General features: G+C 36.7%; 1 protein-coding gene across 1 annotated transcript in view; it reads left to right on the top strand.

Moving 5' to 3' along the window:
* Window positions 1-23,943, top strand: part of ADGRA3 (adhesion G protein-coupled receptor A3) — a 131,723-nt gene that overhangs the window by 80,712 nt on the left and 27,068 nt on the right. The window contains exons 11-14 of the mRNA XM_008057941.2: window positions 8,661-8,822; window positions 12,001-12,204; window positions 20,788-21,001; window positions 21,210-21,418. Coding sequence (XP_008056132.1) covers window positions 8,661-8,822; window positions 12,001-12,204; window positions 20,788-21,001; window positions 21,210-21,418 — 789 coding nt within the window. The remainder of the gene's footprint in view (window positions 1-8,660; window positions 8,823-12,000; window positions 12,205-20,787; window positions 21,002-21,209; window positions 21,419-23,943) is intronic.

Here is a 23,943-nt window from a genome sequence, read left to right as displayed (position 1 = left end):
TTTTGATGCAAATTTTATGCTGTGATATAAAGTGCCCAGAGGTGTATGTTTAACTGTTTTCCAGTGTGTGGAATGAACAGTCTGCTGCGTGGATATGTTCTTGGGTAGAACAAACACCTTGTTAACTGGATGTAGACATGGTTTCATGAGTTATTAATTAACCACGGGCCCTTTCTTCGTCTTCAAATGAGAGTAATATTTTCCCTGTTGGACTTATAAGGATTGTTGTGCATAAGTGAGAAATATGGGCAAAGTATTTTGCAAAATAGTTGCAAAAATTGGCTATAATTTTATAAGATTATGAAATTCTTACGATCTCAGAAGCAAAGAAGGAAGTCCTTCTAAAAAATCAGAAGTACTTTCAGTTATCTAAAAATGCAGTTTGAAGAAGATTTTACTGGTTAACACAGGATGAAAATGTTATGTTTATCTCTGGTAGCAAGTGACAGTAACTTATTAAATATGAATAAGAGGGAGGAAAAATATTTAGGATTAAATAATTGAGGTATAAATGTAATATTGCTGGTGATATAGTGACTGACATACATTTCTTTGGGAATTTAAATCACAGGCCATAGCTTTCACCATTTATTAGTATTGTGAAAATAAACTACGAGGCTTAAGGGCTTCATTTTAAGTTAATTACCACAGCATAAAATTATGCCAAGGTATCCTAACATGCATATAGCTTAGATAGACAAATAATTGAATTGAATTTTGTGTTATATTCGAAAGTTATTCTGCTATGAATAATTTTCTAACTAAAATATTGTGAGGCAGTTGCTTTCTAATCTGTGATTGAGTCTAGCCAACACAAGCCAGTACTCTTTTGTTTCAAGATGGGTACTAAAATCATCAAACTGCCAGATCTAAATGATGTGTTTAGTGCAATCTTTTAAAAACAGCTGAAGTTGTCTATCCGCAACAGAAGTGCCTGTTCCATGTTTACTAGAGTGATACTTTGTATGAAAACAATAAGTATCCATTTTGGAAGATGAGAAAGTACATAAAGATGCATAAATATTAGATTTGGTGATACTTTATGGCCTTCTTATTGTGCTCTATTTTTTATTTTATTTATTTATATTTTTGAGTTGGGGTCTCACTCTGTCTCCCAGGCTGCAGTGCAGTGACATGATCACAGCTCACTGCAGCCTTGACCTTCTGGACACAAGCAATCTTTTCACCTCAGCCTCTTGAATAGTTGGGACTATAGGTGCGTGCTACCACACCAATTAAGTTTTTATTTTTTTTTGTAGAGATAAGGTCTCTCTGTGTTACCTAGGTTGGTCCTAAACTTCTAGACTCAAGCAGCTCTCTCACTTCAACTCCCAAAGTGCTGGAATTAACCAGCATACCCAGCCTGTTCACTGTTTTTAAATATGTGAGTAAGATATGAACCTTATAGTTGTTTACTAGTAAGTTCATTTAGCATGTTTTTATGTGTAAGCTCTTAAAAATGTGTTGCTTTTTCATTTAAAAATAGTTACTTCTGTGTTGACAGCTATGATTATTTTTTATTTTTATTTTTTTCTAATTTTTTTCCCCTTGATCTTACTTGCCAGACTTTTCTTCTTTTAAAAGACACTGTTTTTCAAACTTGAACATGCATCAGTATCACTTGGTTGATTTTTCAACATTGTGATTGCTACCCTGGGCTCTTCTCACCTCCCCATTCCCCCAGCCCCTCAGTTCCAGTGTCTGATTTGGTAGGTCTGAGGTGGAATCTGAGATTTTGCATTTCTAGTTAGTTCCAGGTGATGTTGCAACAGTGTGTCTCTGGCACAGTGTGTCTTTGACAACCACTGTAGTGTCATTGCCTATTGTTATATTGCTTTTACAAAAAAAAACCTTTTTTCTTTGGGTTTACATTTTTTTTTTTTTTTTTAGTAGGAGTCTCACTCTGTTGCCCAGGCTGGAGTGCAGTGTCACACTCAGTCACTGCAGCCTTGACCTGCTGGGCTTAGGTGATCCTTCCACCTCAGCCTTCCAAGTAGCTGGAACTATAGACACATGCCACCACACCTGACTAGTTTTTGTTATTTATTGTAGAGACGAATTCTCACCAAGTTGCCCAGGCTAGTTTTGAACTCTCGGGCTCAGGCACTCCTCTGGCCCCAGCATCCCAAAGTGCTGGGATTATAGGCTGAGCCACCACGCCTGGCCAGGTTTAACTTTTTAAGAACGTTTTTATTGAAAAATTCAAATGTTTAGGAGAGAGAATATTATCATTGATACCTGTATTATGCCTTTCAGCTTCAACAATTTTCCATGCAGTAAGTCCTTATTTAAGATTATTGAAAGATTCTTGGAAACTGAATTCAAATGAAACAACATACAACGAATCCAATTTGACCACAGACTAACTAATAAATAAGAGTTAAGTTTCTGTGGCATATTTCTGGTCACAAAACTATCACCAGACTTCTAAATAAAGGCCCCAAACACTTCTAATATTAACCATTGAAAAAAGTGTGAGAGTGATGCATACATTGAATAAAGATTAATAAAAACAAGATAATTATTTACCCACTGACTCCACTTCAGGGTGGCAAGTGGCTGGAGCCTGCCCCAGCAACTTAGGGCACAAGGTGGGAACCAGTTCTGGACAGGATGCTACCCCATCACTTTGCACACTCACAATACTGACATTTACTCAAACTGGGATAATGTAGACACACATAGACCGAATGTGCTCAGCTTTGGGATGTGGGAGGAAATCGGAGGATCAAGAGAAGACCCATGTAGACATGAGGAGAACATGCAAACTCCACATAGACGGTGGCCTCCACTGGGGACCAACCTGTTTTTCCTATCAACTTTATAACAAAGCAGTGTTGAAAGAAAATGATATCTGAGGACCTGCTGTATTTACCAATCTTGTGTCATCTATTCCATCCACTGGGGACCAACTTGTTTTTCCTATCAACTTTATAACAAAGCAGTGTTGAAAGAAAATGATATCTGAGGACCTGCTGTATTTACCAATCTTGTGTCATCTATTCCATCCACTTCTCCTTCCCTTCCTCTCTCCCTCCTCCTCCCTTCCTCCCTCAATTCTGGAACATTCAAAAGCAAATTCTAGGTGTCTTATTTCATTCACAATTTAAAAAAAATTTTTGAAGATGTGGAGTACAATTCCGAATTAACTATACGAGTGGTCACTGTACAGGTAAAGTTTAGGTCTCCCTTTGGCCCCCAATTTGCCTGGTTTGTGATCAGGTACCCTTATTGATGTTATGTCCCCCCATGCCCCCCATTCAAAAGCAAATTCTAGGTGTCATATTTCATTCACAATTTAAAAAAAATTTTTGAAGATGTGGAGTACAATTCCGAATTAACTATACGAGTGGTCACTGTACAGGTAAAGTTTAGGTCTCCCTTTGGCCCCCAATTTGCCTGGTTTGTGATCAGGTACCCTTATTGATGTTATGTCCCCCCATGCCCCCCACAGTGTCCACTGCCAATCCTTTTCTTATTGTATTATCACTCATAATTTTTATAAAATAAAAGGTACCTTAAGAATTGCTATTATATCACCAGAATTAGCTATAACTTCTTAATATCATCAAATATATAGTTCATGTTTAATTTTCCTTGATTAGGATTTCTTTTTTTAAATTATTTTTATTTTAAAGATGTGGGATACAATTCAGGGTTAGGTACATAAGTGGTCATTGTGCAGGTAAAGTTTGGATACCCTTATAGGATTTCTTAGAAAGGTGGAACTGTATCTGGTTACTTTGCTGAGTTCATTCATATCATTTTATAGGTGGTCATCTGGGATTTCTAGATAGACAGTTCTGTCACCAGCACATCTCTTCCTATATAAATTGCATTTCCTTTTTTTTTTTCTGGTTATAATTTAGTGAGCCCCCCCGAACAGTGCTGATACATGTTGGTAGATAAAGTGCATTCATGAGAATGGTGTAATGTATCATTGAATGTGATCTTTGTTTGCTTCAAGTACTCAGGGTCAGTACCATGGTAGAGAACTCACTTTAAAATTAATCCTTGGCTTGAGCTTTTTCAGACCATAAAAGTACTGCGATGTCTGATTTGCATGAAGGTTGACTTGTGTTTACAAATTGTTGGAGAAATTTTTTTACTTCTTCCTTGTGCCCAGGTTAAGACAGGCAGGTCTCATTGTTCTCCCCTTCTGTAAGGCTGAATTATTGTTGGTTGGGCCTTGGTTGGAGTTTTTCCTTTGGGTTATAAGCTTTACGATAGGTGGTCTTTTCCAGTTAAGGCATGTGTTGACACAACCCAGGTCCTGTGTGGAAGTCAGAACATAGCTCATGATCATTGGAATTCAACCTCCATGCTCCTTGGATTCCTGCTGTTATTTTGCAGCTGGGCTCCGGAGGAATCTTTATTGCCTTGCTACTCAGTGATTCATTTATAAAGATAACTGCTTTCCTTCAACATTTTTCACTTTTCACAGGAGCGTTGTCTAGAGTTCTCGGTCCTCTGTACTTCCAGAAAGGGAAATGCACATACATGTTTGTAATCTTGTATGTTTCAGCAGAGCTCTATAGTAGAGTCAGTATTTTTGTGTATTTTATCTTTTAATAAATGAGGTATTTAGATATTAGCACAGTTACAATTAAGTGTATTGTTTAATGCTTTTGATGTTTTATTTTTATTTTGACATTTTAAATGTGTGGATTTTATGAGGATTTAGCATGGGACCTGATAGACACATCCACATTATCTCTCATGAAAAATTATGATTATCCCATGATCAAAGACCCACCACTCTGCCCCACTAGAGAATGCCAGTCAAGGCATTTTCTGTGCAACATTATTCTCATCCTTCCCTTTTCACTCATTTCTTTCCCTCTTGACTTTCCACTCATTTCTTCAGGTCTCCTGTTGTTATCTTTGTCTTCCTCATTCTCTTTACTCCTGTACCACAATAAAATCAGAGCTTTCATTTTTGCCATGGGTCCTGATGGTGACTACTGTTGTTGAATATTGAATGTTTAATTAGGCAAGCTGCTGAGAAACCTGCAGTAGTTTTTTTGTGGCACTCGGCATGGACGCTGGTTAAAAGTGACAGTACGTTTTGAAACCTAGACTTTCAAAGTGGAGCAGTTCTTTCTTTAAAAGTAATCAGTGTAATAACCTTGAGACAGGTATGATCTCTACATTATGCTTAATTTGGAACTAGGACAGAATCTTTAGGACTACTTGAACTTAAGTAATATCAGTGGCTATGATAGTGATAGTGATGAAGACGATGTTGTTACATTTGGACTTCATTTCATGTTGGTTCCTTTACTTGTCACCTCAGTCTTAGTCCCCAAACCATTGTTCCATCTGCACCATCTATAATTCTTGCTTTTCTAGTTACTAGAATTAACAAAAGTGTCCCTTGCTACTCTGTGCTTGAAAATGTAGTTATGAGGAGAGTCCTGGATCTCTTGGCTTTCTCAAAAACTGCATGAATTGCTTAATTTATATTCCTACAGAGTACATAAGGATATTTGTCATCCTCTTTTTTTCCCCTTAATTTACCATGGAATAAGATGTTCTGAGCACTTCTCATAGAGTTCTTGGTCTCATTTTACAAATGAGTAAACTAAGCCTCAAAGAGGCTAACGATCTCATCAAGGATAATCTAAACCTGTAAATGACAGAATTGAAATCTCAACTAGGAGTATTTAACACCAAGGCACATACATACTCTTTCGTAAGTGTTAAACACTAAACATTAAAACTAAGTATCATATGTTTAATTTATGTATTAGCTTATATACTTAATATGCTAACATTTCAGAAATTCATTTAATTTACAGATGATTTTGACTAAATTTTGGTCAAAATTTCAAGCTTGCATGTGCCTGCGTACTTTCTCTCTTTCTCTCTCTCTCTTCCTCTCCATATATATATAATTTATTTATATGTACATGAAGTGATCTGCCTCTTATGACATTTGACATTGAACACTTGCATTGTTATTAAAACATGAAGAGGTCTGCCTCTTACGATATTTGACATTGAACACTTGCATTGTTATTAATGCGGCACTTTTGTTTCTTCAGTGTTTTATCTTTGATAAAGGGCATTCACACGTGTTTTCAGTTGGTCCTCCTGCTTGAGTGCGGCAGGTGCATGAGCAGGTGTGTGGTTCCTTCTGACCCTTCTGTGACTGGAGTGGCCTTCGGGGAAGCAGACCAAGGAGAAATATGATGCTGTCTCATGCTGGTTGCAGTTTTTAAACTATTTTTGTGTCAGATTTCAGGAATACTTTTTTAATCCAATGTTATTTTTCATGCATTGTTATCCCTTTTATGTCATTTTGTTTGCCACTGTGATGGATTCAGAACTACTTCTGTTACCAAGCTATAGAAGTATATAGCATTTTATGATTATCTGCTCTAGGGAATATTTTGGCAACAAATCCCTTCCCTTCGTTCTCAGCCATTTGGAGTGAAATAATGAGAAAAATAGCTTTTTCTCAGGTAAGGCAACTACTCTTGTTAGCTCTATACTCTCTTAGAGGTATTTCTTTTTTTATAATTGTTAACACAAGTTACATTTCTTTAGTGGTACTGTCTACTGGGACATAGCAGTAGTTCTCTGATCATGTAATGATGATTTTTCAGGAGTGATGATGTTTCTGTCACGTTTTATATTGGGTCTTACTGAAGCCCTTACATTTAAAACTTCAAAAAATAGTTAAATGATAAGTTTAGTTGTAACTATGCTAATCTGTAAACACTGCATATAATTCAGTAGTGCCTTAGAATAAAGTCAGTATTTTTGTGTATTTTATTTTTTAAGATTTTGCAGCCAGTGGAAATTTTATTTGTGATAGTCACAGAGCATGTTTATCATACCAGTTCTTTTACCCACATTTTTTGTGTGTAAAACTTGAAATAACAATAAGTCATGATAATAGACAAAAACTTAACTAAGTTATTCTAGCTACTCTGAATTCCCATTAAGAGTTGGGACTTCTTAGTCCAGCATCTGTATAAATGGCTGATTGACATATTCAGTAACTGACAGATCGAGTCACTACTTTTCTTCATAAATTCACAAATAAGGACTTCTAGTTGGATGATATTCACCTCCATACTTGTTTATTGGTAGGAAAATGTACTAGGAAGATAATATTTCATGAATCATACAAAATAAACCAACTGAGGAGTCTACACATTTGATTATAAATTCTTAATTATCTGTTGTTGATCGTCTTGGGTATGAGAGAGATACCCCTTGAGAATGTGTGAGTCCATTAAAAGAAGAGCCAACATTTTCTGAGGCCTTGCCATGTGCCAGCCATGGTTTCAGCATTGGAACTTAATCTTCACAACATCCAGAAAGCTCAGCACTATTATTATCCCTATTTACAAATAAAGGAAACAGAGGTGCTGAGAAGTAGGTGTCCAGCCCAGAAAGTTAAAGTCATCATCTGAAGACCTATCTCTCACCCCTGTGTCTTTACCCATGGTTCTAGGGCTGGGATCTGGTGGATTTCTATAGTCCTGTCTTCTTTATAAAGTGAACCAGGGTGGAATGGACTGAACTTCTTCCAAACCCTCCTCAGCCTCATAATTATACATCTTGTGAAGTGTATTGGATGCAGAACTGGATTGAAATCTCAGCTGGGATCTCTGGGATGATCAAAAGACATCTGTTACAACAGCCCCGGCTTTCTGACTTGGCAGTGGGGCTTAACAAGCCTTTTATTGCTTACTTCTTGATTAGAGGACCAGCCAGCTTGCAAATCCTCTGATCCTACCTCTGGAATGTTTTTGTTGTTCTTTCTGCCACAGATTTCCCTTTCATGAACATTTTGCTCAATACAAAACCCTCATGATACCAATATGTCTTTTTAGCCCCAAACTGTTCAATGCATTTTTCTGAGGTGGGGTGTACAAGTCACAGTAAACAATAGCCAATTGACTTTTCACTGGTATTGCTTGACGGATGTTTACATCTGTAAGTTATGAAGTGAGCTAATAAAAAGAGTCCAATAAATGAAACAGATAAAATAAGCTGTGGAAAAGTGAGCACCTCTGAGGATCCATTGATTCCAGGGCACAGGATCTTAAGACATTCATTATGTTGGGAGGAAGGAAAGAGGGAGTTTATTTGAGATTGAGGAAACCACAGGTATAAGGGCAGAGAGATTGCACAGCATGTACAGGAAATTGGCAGTAGTTGGACATGCCTAGGATTTTGAACATGAGTGGAGGCGAAAGAGGTAGGCAGTGTGTATATCTTAATAAGAATAAAATTTGATTTAAGCTAATGCTTGCACAAAGAGAAGTGTTTATAAGTGGTTTTCCAGATGGGGTGTTAAGATCTTTTCATTCTGGGATCATGTGACCTCTGTTCCTTCTTAATTAATCTGATTGCCTTTCTCTTCCTCCCTTTGAGATGATGCACGATAGTCTTTTGACCAGTGATATAGTAGCTATTTACATGTAGTGTTTTGAGCTAATTATTAGCAAATGGCTATAATTGAATATGCTGTTCACATCTGAGTATGTTTTAATGAGAAACAAGTAAAGTGCCTGTTGGATTTTCATATGAAAATTCAAACTGAAGGCCAATCTCACTGTCTCATTAGGATTTTGATTCTACAAAACAGCCTGTGTTGGTTTTAAAGATTGTTTTTTTTTTTTTCTACTGCACCCTGCTAGTTGGGTGATGTGATGGTTGACATTGCAAGTAACATCATGTTGGCTGATGAGCGTGTCCTGTGGCTGGCACAGAGGGAAGCTAAAGCCTGCAGTCGAATTGTCCAGTGTCTCCAGCGCATCGCCACATACCGGCTAGCTAGTGGAACTCATGTTTATTCAACAGTAAGTGTAACATTATCATGGACTCCTAAGGAAAAAATTCATTTAGAGCAACTCTAACCCAAAAGACATAGGTCTCTTCCCCATTATGGAGTGAGTATTTTCTCTTGCTGCTGATTATTATAGACTCTTCTTTTCTAAAACATTTTAAAAGTTAATTTTGCTTTTGAGTAATTTTTTTTTTTTTGGCAACTGGAAGATATTTTCTTAATCTGTGGTTTGAATAGTTATCACCTTCTAATCCACAGAAACTCTTTCTACAATGAAAATAGGGACACTGTAGTATTGCTTTGCTGGCATGTATCCATGGTCCATCTGAGCTAATATTCTATTCTGGGCTCTGAAGCCTGTTTTGAGAGAATGCCTGTTTGCCTGCCCAGGTTTTAATCTCAAAAGAGAACTGGGATGTTCTCCAACACTTGTGAAGTTATTGGCTTTTTAAATCAATTCCACTCTCAGGATAATGAGTTATTAATAAACAATGATCATTCAATTAAATAGTATTAACTTTTATTTATACTAAATTGAACTGTTGTAAATTTTTTGGTGTGATGCTTGCTTACTTTTTCTTCTAAAAGTGTGGTAAATATAGTAACTATTGTCTTATTTCCTTAGCCTAGCAGTCATATTTTTTTGTTTTTTTTTTGTTTTTTTGTTTGGTTTGGTTTTTTGTTTTTTGTTTTTGTTTTTGTTTTTTTAAGTTGGAGTCTCACTCTGTCACCCAGACTGGAGAGCAGTGGCCGCTCCCGGCCACCGCAGCCTCGACCTGCTGGGCTCTGGCGATCCTTCCGCCTCAGCCTTCCGAGTAGCTGGAATTACAGGCATGTGCTACCACACCCAGCTGATTTTTTGATTTATTGTAGAAATGAGGTCTCGCAGCCCAGGCGGGTCTCGAACCCACGGGCTCAGGCAATCCACTCACCTCAGCCTCCCAAAGGCGCGGGATTACAGGCTGAGCCACTGAGCCCGGCAGCAGTCATATTTTAATCCGGTTCATGACTTTCACTTTCTGATTATTTTAATGGGCTCACGTAGTGTAGAATATACTTCTTGTAATTTTATACAATTCAAGATTACCATTTTTTCATTGATTTCTGAGATTTGGGGGATGATACTGTGTTGTATTTTTCCTTTGCTTAATTAAGTTTAGGATTACTTTTCTGAATGATAAATAAGACTAGCATGGCTACTGTCTTTACAGCATAAGACAGGGTAGTTTCCCTCTCAGATACACAACCTTGCTTCCAACCAGCTTGTCATGCTTGTGTCTTGCCCAACCGTTTGAACCCATTTTCAGTCCCATCCTTAAATCTTAATCAACTGGAAGAACTTCTTTTCTTCCTCTGAACCTCATCATTTCTTCTGAGAACCTAAGGATGTAATTAAGGTCTTAGTGTGCATTTGCACACCATTTCAACATGTAAAAATGGTTCTAGGAGATTATACATATGCATATAATAATATGGCTTCAAATGTGCCCCAAAATGACAGACATATTTCTTTTAACTGAGGTTTCAAGTGTTGGTCATGATTATTGTGGCTTATCAGAAGCTCTGGTGGCAGTTTATAGGTGTCTTTCACCAGTAAACAATTGGAATACACATTAATAGTTAACAAATATGTTTAATTAATAAGACTTCTCACAATGTACACATCGTGAGGCAAAAACTAATGGAAAGATTACTCATGCTTGAAAAGTTTGGGAACCACTATTTTCTTTTTTTTTCTCTTTATATTAAAGATGTGGGGTACAATTCAGGGTTATGTATACAAATGTTCATTATGCAAGTACCCTTGTTGATGAGGTGTGCCCCTCCCTCCCCTGGCAGTTTCCCTAAACTGCCAATCCCACTCTCCCCTCCCCTGACTGTTTCCCACTACTGCCAATCCCTTTCTTATAGTATTATGACGATTGTTCAAAGTTTGCTTATAAGTGAGAACATATGCTACTCTCTTCTTTGTTTCTTTGATTGATCACTGAGTATGATCGACTCTAAATCCATCAAAGTTGCTGCGAAGTCCATATGCTTGTCCTTCTTTATGGCTGCATAATTTTCCGTAGTATATATGTACTACATTTTTTTATCCAGTCCAACTTCTTTGGGCAGTATGGTTGGGAACCACTATTTTCTACTGCATCTATAGGACATTCCAAAATCTACTTTACTTTTTATGTTTTTAAGTTTTTAATGTATTTTTAATGTTAACCCCAATAGATTTTAAGCTTCTTCCACTGAAGTCCAATACTTAAAAAGAAAAAAAAAGAAGTTTTATCTGGTACTTAAAATGGTGCCTTGCCTATAGGGTAGGCATATAGTTAATCATCCTTAAAGAAAGGAGGAAGGTACTGCCATGATGTTCTTAGAACAGTAAATTCTGTCCTTTTGCTGGATTGTGAAGGTGCAGCTCTACAGCTTGTCACTTCTCATACCTACTCTGTCCTTTAGCATGTGGGCTTATCGGCTGTCTGTATTGACAAGTTGTGTGGTTTGGTGGCCCCTTCAGTGCAGTCTTCACTCATGAATGTTTTAAAAAACTTTAGGGCAGGTGCCATCTTTTCCAGGCACTTTTTCTGACCTAATTTGCTTTGTGATTCTGTTCATTTCCTACTATTTGAATCAGCGCCTCCCTTTCTTTTCTGAAGAAATAGCCTTGGAGTGAGTCTATGTTAAGTTTTTAGCAGTGAACTTTATACGAAGAGTTAACTTGCTTTCCCTGTAAAAGGAATAAGTGAGTATGACTGAAATGTCGAATGAAATTACCTTAAGTGAGTTTCCCACACCATAGTATTTATCTTTTATACTACGATCACCCTAGTAAGATGATCATTAAGGGGGTCCACTGATTTCTCTAGCTAATTTTTTCAGAGAAACTTCCATTTTTAGCTTGTTTCCTACAAGGTGCCCTTTAAATTACTTCTAATGGATTTCTAACTTGTACCTAATCTTCCATACTTTGTAACTTGTTATTTTCCTCTTCAGTCTTCCTTCCATTTTAGCACATCCTTTTCATCCTAAGGTTTTAAAAAAATTCTGCCTGTTATCTACACAGTATTTGTGTTTAGTAAGATTCAGGGCTTTCTGGTTTGGCTTATGCAGTGTTTTGTGTTTGAAAAGTCTTTGAGAGTGCTTTTCCCCGTGTTATAAATCGTTCATAACTCCTGTTTGGTTGACTTTTGAAGTATTCACCCAATATTGCTCTGGAAGCTTATGTCATCAAGGCTACTGGCTTCATGGGGATGACCTGTACCGTGTTCCAGAAAGTGGCAGCCTCTGACCGTACAGGACTTTCGGATTATGGGAGGCGAGATCCAGATGGGAACCTGGATAAGCAGCTGAGCTTTAAATGCAACGTTTCAAATACATTTTCAAGTCTGGCCCTAAAGGTATGTTATGTTCTGTGATCCTTTAAGACTATTTACAGTTTAGATTAGAGTGCTCAAAATGTTTTGCTTTGCAAAATAACGTTATTAGAAAGTTTTTTGGGAGGTGAGGTAGGGAGTTATTGTTATTAGTTTTGCTGTTTTGTTTTTAAGGAAATTCAGTCCCGGAAGAGCCACATTATAACTTTCAGGGACTGTAGGCATTTCAGCCTTCCAGTAGGTCTCCAAAAATATAAAAATTACATTTTATGACAATTACATTTTAAGAAAAATAAATATTACATTTACATATTAAACATTTTATTTGACTTGAGAGTTTATTTATTTTTACTCCTGATTTTAAGACCTTAAAGTGTTTCACACTTCTCTAAATGTATTGTGCGCCTTCTGCACTGCCATTGCCGTACCTCATGGAGAAGTCAGTCCTGAGGCCAAGCGTTTAATCAGGCAGAATGTCTATCAAGGTTTGGTGCAAAGAAGTACGAATATGTCATACATGTCTTCAAAAAAAACGTTTCATTGGAGCAAGCAAAATGAAAGCATCTTTATTGATCTCTCAAATTAGGGGTATAGAGATATTTCACTAAAACTACATCGAAGCAAATAATGGAGGCACAACTTCAAAACCCAAGTGAAACCACGTCTTTTCATCTATGTTTGTATGTGTATGTGTAATTGTGTTCTCTGTGGTTTTTCATTTCACAGTACTTTCTTTGTTTCTGGCTTGTCCCTGAATAATATCACAGATGGTGTTCCAGTCATTTTAATGGCTACATAACAATTGATGAAACAGGTGTTAAATGTTGTGGTATACTGTAAACACTCAATAAATACTGAATGAGTGAATGAAGAATTAGTGTATATTGCCTACTTTACCCTGGCGACCTCCATAAAGATAGCGAGTTTGCTAAATATAGGAATATCCCAATCGCCCAAGACAATCTCAACTAGGTCAGAATATTTGATGATCATATATTGACTCAATACCATATACTTAGAGGAAAATTGGCAAGATTTGTCTATTACTCTAGACCCTAGAGAGTACTTGATGCACCTAGCCATGCTACGGTGGACCTGCTCAGCATTCCTTATTGTATATTTTATTGGTAAAAACATGCCATGAAAGGCATAGAAACAGCAACACAGAGAACCCCGTGGGAGAAAGGTGTATTTTTTGAGCAACACTTAAAATTGATGAACCCTTCTTTCTTAGATGATCACAGTTGGTAGAAAGGGATTAAAAATGATGAGACCCTACATTTCATCAGTTTCACAGTCTACCCCTCTGGGTACAGAGACTTTCTACCTGTGAAAGTAGAAAGCTTTAAATGGACACTCAGAGATTTGTCAATTTCATTCTGTTCTTTTAAAGATCATCCTGTGGCCAAAGAGCAAGGATGCATTATACTGTTATTCATGCTTCATAGATGGACCTGATTAAACTGAATGCAAAAAGGACATATCTTTCGTGACACAAAAAATTAAAAATTTTAATGTCAACAGCATAAAATGTACTTATGCTTTAGCACTTGAAAAGATCATTTTATTTACATTTAAAATTTTATACCAGAGTCGTTTTTACTCTTTCTGTGCATCCTTTCAAACAAAACAAAAAAAACCTTACTAGACAACTTAAACATCCAGTAATTGATTACATTACCTTTATATGGGACCAAATGCTAAAATATGAAGTCAAACCCATGAAAAGGCAGTCCTTAGTTGGCCCTACTTGATTTACTTCCTGCACATTTTGTTAATCTCTGTCTTTCCCTTCATACTACCGCTGGTCTGGACTCCTGTCCTGGTCTGGACTCCTGTCCTATGTTGCCCAAACCATTGTAACTTCTATGTAATCTCTGTGTCTGTGACCTATTCCTTAAAAATCCACCTTTCTCATTTAGATTGGTTTATTGAGGACTGACACACACAGTGTAGCCACATCAGTTAGTAAAATATTGCAGTACTTCCTTACTGTTTAGCAAATAACTGCTGCCCCAGACTCCTGGGTGCTTCCTCAGCCCTGGAGGTACTTCTGTTGGGAACACCACCCAGACCCTTCTTCTGTTTAGCACCTGGAGGGCTGGTGTCTGCTAGGAACCTTTCCTCTGGACAGGCTGTTCTGATTGTCAGTGTCTGTGCCACTTTAGTTTGTTAAAGGCATGAACATTCTCCCTGGATCCTCCCCAAATGGGAGTTGATCCTGTACATCCCCTGATAGATGCTTCATGTCTCTCTGGAGGCTGTCCGTCGAGTAGCATCTGCTCTCTTGCCTGACAGCGCTTCCTACCTCCTCTCCCTTTTGTCTAAACAAACTTTCCTTGGTTCCTCTCCTAACCACCTGGTCATTCTTGGACTTGGCTCATGCTAATTCTACTAGAATTCCCTGCTCCTCCACTCTCTCCCCAGCTGCGTGGTTATGTGTTAACACTCAACAGAAGTGTCACCTCCAAGAAATTTTACCTAATACCATCCAGTCTGTCCTCTCCACTCCCGCTTTCATCTCCTTTATTTCTCCTCCTCACTTTCTCCATAAAGCTCTTCTCATCTGTCATTGCATGTCGCATGTGGGAGACATGGTGGTTTACTTACCTCCCACACTGGACTGCAGATTGCTTGAGGGTGGGGCTAATGCTGGCATCATCCTTGAATTCACTGCCAGGCTTCAGTTGGTTGCCAGCTGAAGACTGAGTTGCCTGATACTTGTCTTTTACAGTGCCAATCGAATGTCTTCTAATTTTTTTTTCCTCAACAAAATGGTTCCTTTCACTGTTGATACACTAATTCAGACATGCTCGTATAACAAAATAGTGCTTATTTCCAATAAGCTACAAGGGACTTTGGAAATGAGCTGGTGATTTGAGTTCAACTATATTGTAGCCAAAAAGGATTGGTTCTTTAAAATTTACTTGATTAGAATTTGGATGTCCATTTTTTATTTATTTATTTATTTATTTGAGTTGGAGTCTCACTCTGTCGCCCAGACTGGAGTGCAGTGGCTGCTTGGATGTCCATTTTTATTTGCACATTCCATTCATCTGGGATTTTAGTCAGCTGAAGTCTCTTCAGCTTCCCAGGCCAGTCATTATGCGTCTTCCTGCTTCATACCTTCATTTCTGCCTTTTTTTGTGTGTCCTCTGTCCATCCTTGCTTGGTGAAATCTCTGCTACTCTCCCTCTAAGAGTGCATTTGGATCCTTCCTTCTCTTTCTCGGACAGAATTAACCATTGCCCGTTAATCCCATAATACTTTGTTCATTTTCCAGAATAATTCTAAGATGATGCAGGGATGAGGTGAGGTGACTTTTGTGAGAGGCCATATGATGGGTTGACCGTGAATGTGGTTCCTCTGCAGCCAGGCAGCCTGGGTTCAGGTTCTGCTCCTCCACTTCACAATATGGGCAAATATGGGCAGTACCATCACTGCTTTCAAATAAAATCTCCTTATTTGTTATGGGGATCGTGAAATGGTACTGAGTTAAAGATGTAGATAGTCACAGCAGTACCCGGCACAGAGTGAGCACTCAGTAAGTGTTAGTTCTTCTTATTGTTTTGTCGTTGTTGTCTCTCCTTTGTTAGATTATGAATTTTTGAGGACAAGGACCACAGCTTATTTCATTGTATGTTTCCAGGCTCTACATAGTGCCACACATAGAGCAACTAAACATTCAGTACATGTTGTTGAATAAAATTAACAGCCAAGCTTTTATTTTATTTATTTTATGATTTGTGGAGTACAAGAGAAAATTTACAACATAAGTAGGTTGCATGCAGGTGAAGGTCTAACTGGCCCTCTCTCCCCCTGATAGTGGACCAGATACCCAGTGTGTTGTCAAACACCCCCTCCCTTCTCCCTCCCTTAGCAGTGTCCAGTGTCTGTCAATCCCATCCTTGTACTCATGTAATCAGTGATCAGGGTTCACTTCTGAGTGAGAACATGCGGTATTTAGTTCCCTTAGTTTGATGGTCTTTAGTTGCATCCGTGTTGCTGTGAAGTCCCTGGTTTTGTTCTTCTTTATGGCTGCATAATATTCCATCATGTATATATACCACATTTTCTTTATCTAGTCCACTTTCATTGGGCACCTGGGTTGGTTCTATGTTTTTGCTACTGCAAATAGGGCTGCAGTAAACATACGTGTGCAAGTGTCTTTTTTGTATAGTGATTTATGTTCCTCTGGGTGTATCCCCAGAAGAGGGATTGCTGGATTGTATGGAAGCTCAGTTTTTAGTTCTTTGAAAAATTGCCACTCTGCTTACCACAAAGATTGCATTAGTTTACATTCCTACCAACACTATGGAAGCATTTCTCTGCAGCCACACCAGCACTTACTGTTTTTTGATTTTTTAATTAGAGTTATTTTTACCAGTGTTAGGCGGCATCTCATTGTAGTTTTGGTTGCATTTCTCTGATGATTAGTGAGGCTGAGCATTTTTTATGAATATTTTGATTAACAGCCAAACTTAATTAGCAAAGAATGTAAGTTAAAAAATTAATTCTTAAGGTAAATGTAAACATTATTAATCTTCAGTGGTGAGATAAAAAATGGTATACTGTTAATAACTATACACAAGAACATAATTAGAATATGTTATAATATCTGTTTAAAGTCAAATAAGTTTGTCAAGAAAGCATGGATAAATTCGTATTTTATATTGTTTTAGTCACATGGCTCTTTGACTCATTCTGATTTTCCTCTTAGAATTCTGTAGATTTTAACAAATTAAGATTTCTAAAAATTTTTATGGAGTGGAGAAAGTCCAGATTCTTTCATAAAGAAAGTTGTTAAAATCTAGTGGAAATATGTGAATTAACATCCATTGAGCTCCTTTTAATTTTCTTTTTAGGTTAATGTCCTTGTAAATAGTGAAATACATGTGAATCTAGCAAATCATAATCTTGCTTTGATAATATTCACTTCATGGATATTAATACCTTATCAATTTATAGTGTTAGAATTTTTAATACTGAAACTGAATTGTAGAAGTCAAAATATGATGAAGTTCAGATTGTTCTTGGTAAGTCAGTTACTTTAAGGCATTTCCTCTCTCCCAGGTCCCCAGATAGCCACATGGCTGCAGTAGTGATAATAAAAAATACCACCGACAGTTCCCTAGCCTTTTGTGCTTGTGATGGTCATGATCCCATCTGGTCTTCACAACCATTTGTCAGAAAGATCATTAGCTGCGTTTGACAGATGAGACTCAAAGAGGTTAAACACATTTGTGCAGTGTTAACCAGCTGCTAAATTGTGAGGCGGGGACCCTAATCCTTTCTTGTTTCAGTTCCCATGTTCTCTCTATGACATATGGTCTTTCAATAATAAATATTAGAAACCAAAAATTTGTATTTCCCAAAGAATCTTAAGAGAGTTTTTTTTTCTAATGTCTTAGCTGTAATTCATGTATTTATATCTATCGCTATTGCTATAATCCATACATTTTAAAATAAATATATTGTTAAATGAAATTAGAAACTTTAAGTTGTTTGCCTTCAGGGAATGTGGCAAAAGGTATAAACATGATAAATGTAACAAGTTAAATATGTTCTGCAGTGTTTTTTTTCAATAGATTTACAACCTTTCTATAAAGAATGATCAATATTTCTTTTAAAGAAATTAAATCTACAAGTATTATATTCTTATTATAAAATCTAGACATTATTATTATTATTATTATTATTATTATTTGAGTTGGAGTCTCACTCTGTCGCCCAGACAGGAATACAGTGGCCACTCCCGGCCACCGCAGCCTCAACCTGCTGCGCTCCAGTGATCTTTCCGCCTCAACCTTCCAAGTAGCTGGAACTACAGGCGCGCGCTACCACACCCGGCTACTTTTTTGATTTATTGTAGAGATGAGGTCTTACCACATTGCCCAGGCAGGTCTCGAACCCGCGGGCTCAGGCAATCCACTCACCTCAGCCTCCCAACGTGCGGGATTACAGGCTGAGCCACTGAGCCCAGCTAAATCTAGACATTTTTGATACAGCTGAAGTTTGCCTTACAAACTTTTTTCTCGCCATCACAGAGAGCCTGTAATTATTATTTCGTAATATTATTTATTGGGTTTTGAGTGATATTTAGAAGTTGTAATTATGTAACAGGTGTGAGTGTATAGCTCTGATCCCTCAGTGATCTGTTCATACATCTGTGTTTTTTTGTTTTTTATTGTTGTTTTTATTGGTTTTTATAAGTTTAAACTTATGTAGAAGACCTTTGTTAACTTGTAGAAAGTATGAATGTCATTTCCTATTTTAACTTTCTTGTAGAAAATATTAGGTATGACTTATTTTAAATCAATTTATTGTTACTAATACTTTCCCAAAGCGCTATTCCTTCTTTTCAAGTCATTTTGTGTTCACAACAGGATTACATTATGAATTTTGTACTGCTTAAGTTTTAAGAATTGCCCATTATATAATCCTTTAACAGGACTTTGAACTTTTAATTAATTGATTTGTTTATGTTTTTACACTTTACGTCATTATATACTTAAGAGAAATTTGTGTACTTAATAGAAACTTACTAGATAAGCAGATGAATTTAAAATAAATTCTGTTTTCACGTAACGTTATATTTGTAAGTGTAAATAGCAGAAACTTTTATGCGTTTTCTTAGATTAAATATTTTCTTCGCATTGTCGATTTAAAAGTACTATTCACACTTTCAAAATACTTATGCTGAAAGATACTTATGGGTATCTGCTGTGTTCCAACATTGTTCTAAGCACAGCAGTTAAATAATTCTGAAGTCAATCATTTACTTAAATGGAAGCTTTAAAAAAAATAAATGCCATGGCAGACTTTGTTAATTTCAAACAAAACAAAACCAACCAAACAAACAAAAAAACGGGGGATGTTTTTATCAGATACGAATAGGAACTGTTAACATAGGGATTTCAGAAAAAAAAATGAATGCGATTGCACAAAACTCTCATACTCTACTTAGAGGAGCATCCCGTGAGGCCGCAAGTGTTCGCTGTGATAGAGGTGTGTGCAGGGTGCTGTGTGAGTCCAGAAGAGGGAGCAGCTGAACTGGAAAAGCAGTATACTGAGGCAAGCCCTATTTTAAGGACTCTCCTTTGGCTACCAACCTTTCTCATTCCGATCTATTCTTTCCATTGCATGGATTCAAGAGTTTGCCAGACAGAAGAATAGTGGAGCATTTCAGGCAGGGATACTTGCCTGTGCACTGTGCACACAATATAGCATTTCAGGTAGGATTACTGACACAGCACAGTGTGCACAAAAGCATAAAAAAGAACGTAGGAGAACTCAAAAACTGGTAAGTTCAGTGTACCTGGGTTATAGGTTGTAGTGTAGATGAATTTGAGAAATAGATTTTAGTAAAATTACATGGTGTACTTAGGATTTGAAGGCAGTATTCTTTTTTTTTTTTTTTTTTTTTGAGTTGGGGTTCTTACTCTGTTGCCCAGGCTGGAGTACATTAGTACAATCACAGATCACTACAACCTCAACCTTCCTAGCTCTGGCAATCCTTGCATTTCAGCCCCCTGAGTAGCTGGGAATATAGGCACATGCCACCAGACCCAGCTAATTAAATTTTTTTTTTTTTTTATAGAGATGAGGCCTCACTCTGTTGCCCAGGCTGATCTTGAACTACTGGGCTCAAGCAGTCCTCTCACCTTGGCCTCCCAAATTGCTGGGATTACACAGGTGAGCCACTGTGCCCAGCCTGAGGGCAGTTCTCTAAACATTCTCTCAACTAAGTTACTTAAATTGGAATTACATGATGATCAGATTTGTTTCTTACGAAATTCTGTTGACAAAGTGAACATTGGATTGGAAGGAAAGAGGTTTGTGGCCAAGAGAAAGACTTTGTAATAAATTCTTAAAATAAGGAATTTTTTTGATAGTTAATTTTACCTCCTTGGTATATTGCTTTTTAAAAATTGATTCCTGAATAATTGATAATTTTAAAATCTCCAATAAAGAAACCTGAAAAAAGTCAGTGATCAGTCAGCATTTTCAGTTCTTATTTGTTATTATGTTTGTCCAAACGTGTCTTAAGGAAACTTCTGCTAAGAGTTTGCTAATCTAAGCCTTTATTATGTTTGCATAATTTTATTCTTTTGTTGTTTGGCTGATTGAGTTAATCATAAATCACCTTAAAGTTCCATAAGCCTAGATTAATTATGCATTTGTGATATACTTCATTTGTGCTTATTTACCTTGTTTTGTCAGTGTAAAATTGGTAGTGAGTGATCAATGAGATGTTTGATCTATTTTTTTTCAGCAATGTATGCTCTCATGAGAAAATTAACTTTGATGCCCTTATTGACTTGTTTAATTCTTTAAAATAGAGTTTGCATTTCTATTATATACTTTTTTTGATTTATGCTATTATGTGGTATCCTGACATTTCACTTAACTGGCATTTTTTTGTTAATTATTAAATTTTGTGCATACAATTAAAAATATATTCAGCATACAATTAGAGCACTCTTATAACCATGTGACATTTTTTTCTGGTTTCTATGTAATTACAGAGCTATCTTTTTTTTCCTTTCTCTCTCTCTCTCTCTCTCTCTCTCTCTCTCTCTCTCTCTCTCTCTCTCAATTTTTCAGAATACTATTGTAGAGGCTTCTATTCAGCTTCCTCCTTCCCTCTTCTCACCAAAGCAAAAAAGAGAAGTCAGACCAACCGATGACTCTCTCTATAAGCTTCAACTGATCGCATTCCGCAATGGAAAACTTTTTCCAGCCACTGGAAATTCAACAAATCTGGCTGATGACGGAAAGCGGCGTACGGTGGTCACCCCCGTGATTCTCACCAAAATAGGTCTGTATGTGGCATATGTTGTCTCGAACTCATTGGACAATGTGACTTTGTAGTCGACTGTTCCTAAAACTGCTTATTTTTGTTCTTTCTTATTTTAATGAGTCACTAGCGAGAAAAGATCTTGGAGAGTACCCACCGGTGTATAAGTTGACATTTAATTTTTTATAAAGTTTCTCTCAGAAATATTTTTATTTCTCATTTTCTCCAGATGGTGTGAATGTAGATACCCACCACATCCCTGTTAATGTGACATTACGTCGGATCGCACATGGAGCAGATGCTGTTGCAGCCCGGTGGGATTTCGATTTGCTGAACGGACAAGGAGGCTGGAAGTCAGATGGGTGCCATATACTCTACTCGGATGAAAATATCACTACGATTCAGTGCTACTCCCTTAGTAACTATGCGGTTTTAATGGTATGGCAGTTGTTAACTTTATGCATAAACACTAAGTATTCTAAATTTTCCCTGTGCATAATTAAGCTCAGATGAAGGGTTTTTTTGTTTCTTTTTTTGTTTGTTATAATTTTTTGCTTTTAACATAATTTGCTCACTTAATTATTTAAGAGGTGATGTTTGGTGTAATTCTATTTTAAAGGGAAATTGCGTTAGTACCAAGTTTAATATATGGGACTGAATTTAGTGTAGGAGTTTTCAGTCAGCTTTATAAGTGAGTCAGTTCAGCTAGACTTTGACCTTAAAACTTGGAAAGATCTTGAGTTTATACAGTTAGATTTTCTCTGCCCAGAAAGAGCGGTTCATTTGCTCAAGCTTACACAGTGAATAGTGAAAGAACATTTTCCTACTTTGCCATCTAGTCTTTTCGTACTACATGTCTTAATGCTTAGACTCTATTTAAATTTAGAATTAATAGTGATAATTTTGATTTTTGTCATTGCAAGTGACAGTATTCACACAAAAATAATTTCTTTTCAGTTTTAATGCATTCAGTCTATTGTTGTTTTCTGTTCTTTGCCATTGTTAACACCTGTTACAGGTTATCTTTTATCTGAAATGCTTGGACTCAAAAGTGTTTTGAATTTCAGATTTCTTCAGCTATTGAAATATTTGCATTATACTTTCTGGTTCAACATTCCTAATCCAAAAATTTGAAATCCTCTAAGAAGCATTTCCTTTGAAAGTTTCAGATTTTGGAGCATTTTGGATTTTCAGATTAGGGATTCTCAACTTGTAATCTTTTTGGTAAAATAACTAGCTATTAATGTACAGGACTAGGTTTTTTATTAATGAGGTATTTAAGCGAATCTGACTCCTGAGCAGATAATTATGAAATTAGCCATGCTAGTTGTTATTGTATGTTGCAATTATTATAAATACTGACAAGGAGTATATTTAGAATGTAGAGGGAAGGAATTACTGATGAGTGTGAAAGATTTATTTTCCAGCATTGGTTTAAGGTTAGCCTGAGTGAGTAGACTTTTATGTTTTTATTACTGATTCCAGCTATAAATCTGTTATCTAGAAAATATTTTAACAAAGTACTAAATGATCGAAAAACATGATATATTTTACCTTTTGTGAATTTTTCTTTTTCATTTTTTTTTTTTGAGTTGGAGTCTCACTCTGTCGCCCAGACTAGAGTGCAGTGGCCGCTCCCGGCCACCGCAGCCTCACCTGCTGGGCTCCGGCGGTCCTTCTTCCGCCTCAGCCTTCCATGTAGCTGGAATTACAGGCATGCGCTACCATGCCCGGCTGATTTTTTGTAGAGATGAGGTCTCGCTGCCCAGGCGGGTCTCGAACCCACGGGCTCAGGCAATCCACTCACCTCAGCCTCCCAAAGGTGCGGGATTACAGGCTGAGCCACCGAGCCCGGCTGTGAATTTTTCTTAAAAAAATAGGATTTACCACTGGAAATGATCTTTGAAGGAAGCCTGAGTTATAATACATTTTCCTCACCTCTTTTTTGGTTTTCTTTTCTTACCAGCTTTCTATACCTTACCTGTTACACAGGTTAAGCGTGCAGAGAAATGAACAGGTTATTTAGCAGGGCAGAAGGATTTTTTTTTAATTAATGGCAGCATTGCACATTTTGTATAACTGCAAGCAACATACTTGAACATTTTTATTATTTGGTCCAACTGACAATTGGTGAATTCTACACTAATTAGACTCAGCTATATTTTTATAAGTCTTTTATTCTTTTGGGCTTAACTTTGGTTTTGATAGTTTATGATTCTCTTCCTAAATTGGAGCTGTCTTGGTTTCTGTAAGTCTGAGTTTGGTTTCTGTAAGTTCACATTTTATTATTTTGTAGTCATCTTTTAAATCAAAGCACGAAGCATTAATTAAAGCATGAGGAATTTTCTAGCTTAAAAATGTTGTCTCATTTAGATTTTGAATATAAAATAATCTGAAACTGTGATGTATTGAAGCAAAAATAGTAGAGATACAGCATTGTTTGAAATTTATGTAATAGTTAACTAGGAAAGGTTGAGCAAAATAAATGAAACAGAACACACAGAAGTGGCATTTTGTAAGCTTCACTATAGTACTGTACCATTGGAAGTTTTTATTTTTGTTTAATCTAATAGCATCTATTTTTGAACTTCCTACCTGTTCTTCTAAACTATTTAAATTAGTATAATCCTTTTCTGGAAGGAATAAGCTATTCTTTTATCTTTCAGACTTTTAATCTTTTAAAAAACGTAATACACAATTCTATTAAAGCTAAAATAAAGTTGTACTAAAATTTTTTTTATTTTCAAAAACTAGCCTTTTTCTTTTCTTAGGTGTAACTGTGCCATCTAGAGGCAGCAAAGTGAAATGTCTGAAATTGTTGACAAAATTACAGTAAAGTTACTCTATAGGAGTTAAAGTTGTTAATTAAACATAAAGACAAAGTTAATCTTCAGTAAATAAAGTTATGTCTAAAAAGAAATATCTTTTAGAAATTTGTCACCTCTTTTTCTTATACTAAACTT

The sequence above is a fragment of the Carlito syrichta genome, unplaced genomic scaffold (assembly GCF_000164805.1).
Source record: "Carlito syrichta isolate Samal-C Ts95f unplaced genomic scaffold, Tarsius_syrichta-2.0.1 Scaffold303160, whole genome shotgun sequence".
Lineage (NCBI taxonomy): Eukaryota > Metazoa > Chordata > Mammalia > Primates > Tarsiidae > Carlito > Carlito syrichta.
This window is presented reverse-complemented; position numbering and strand designations above follow the sequence as displayed.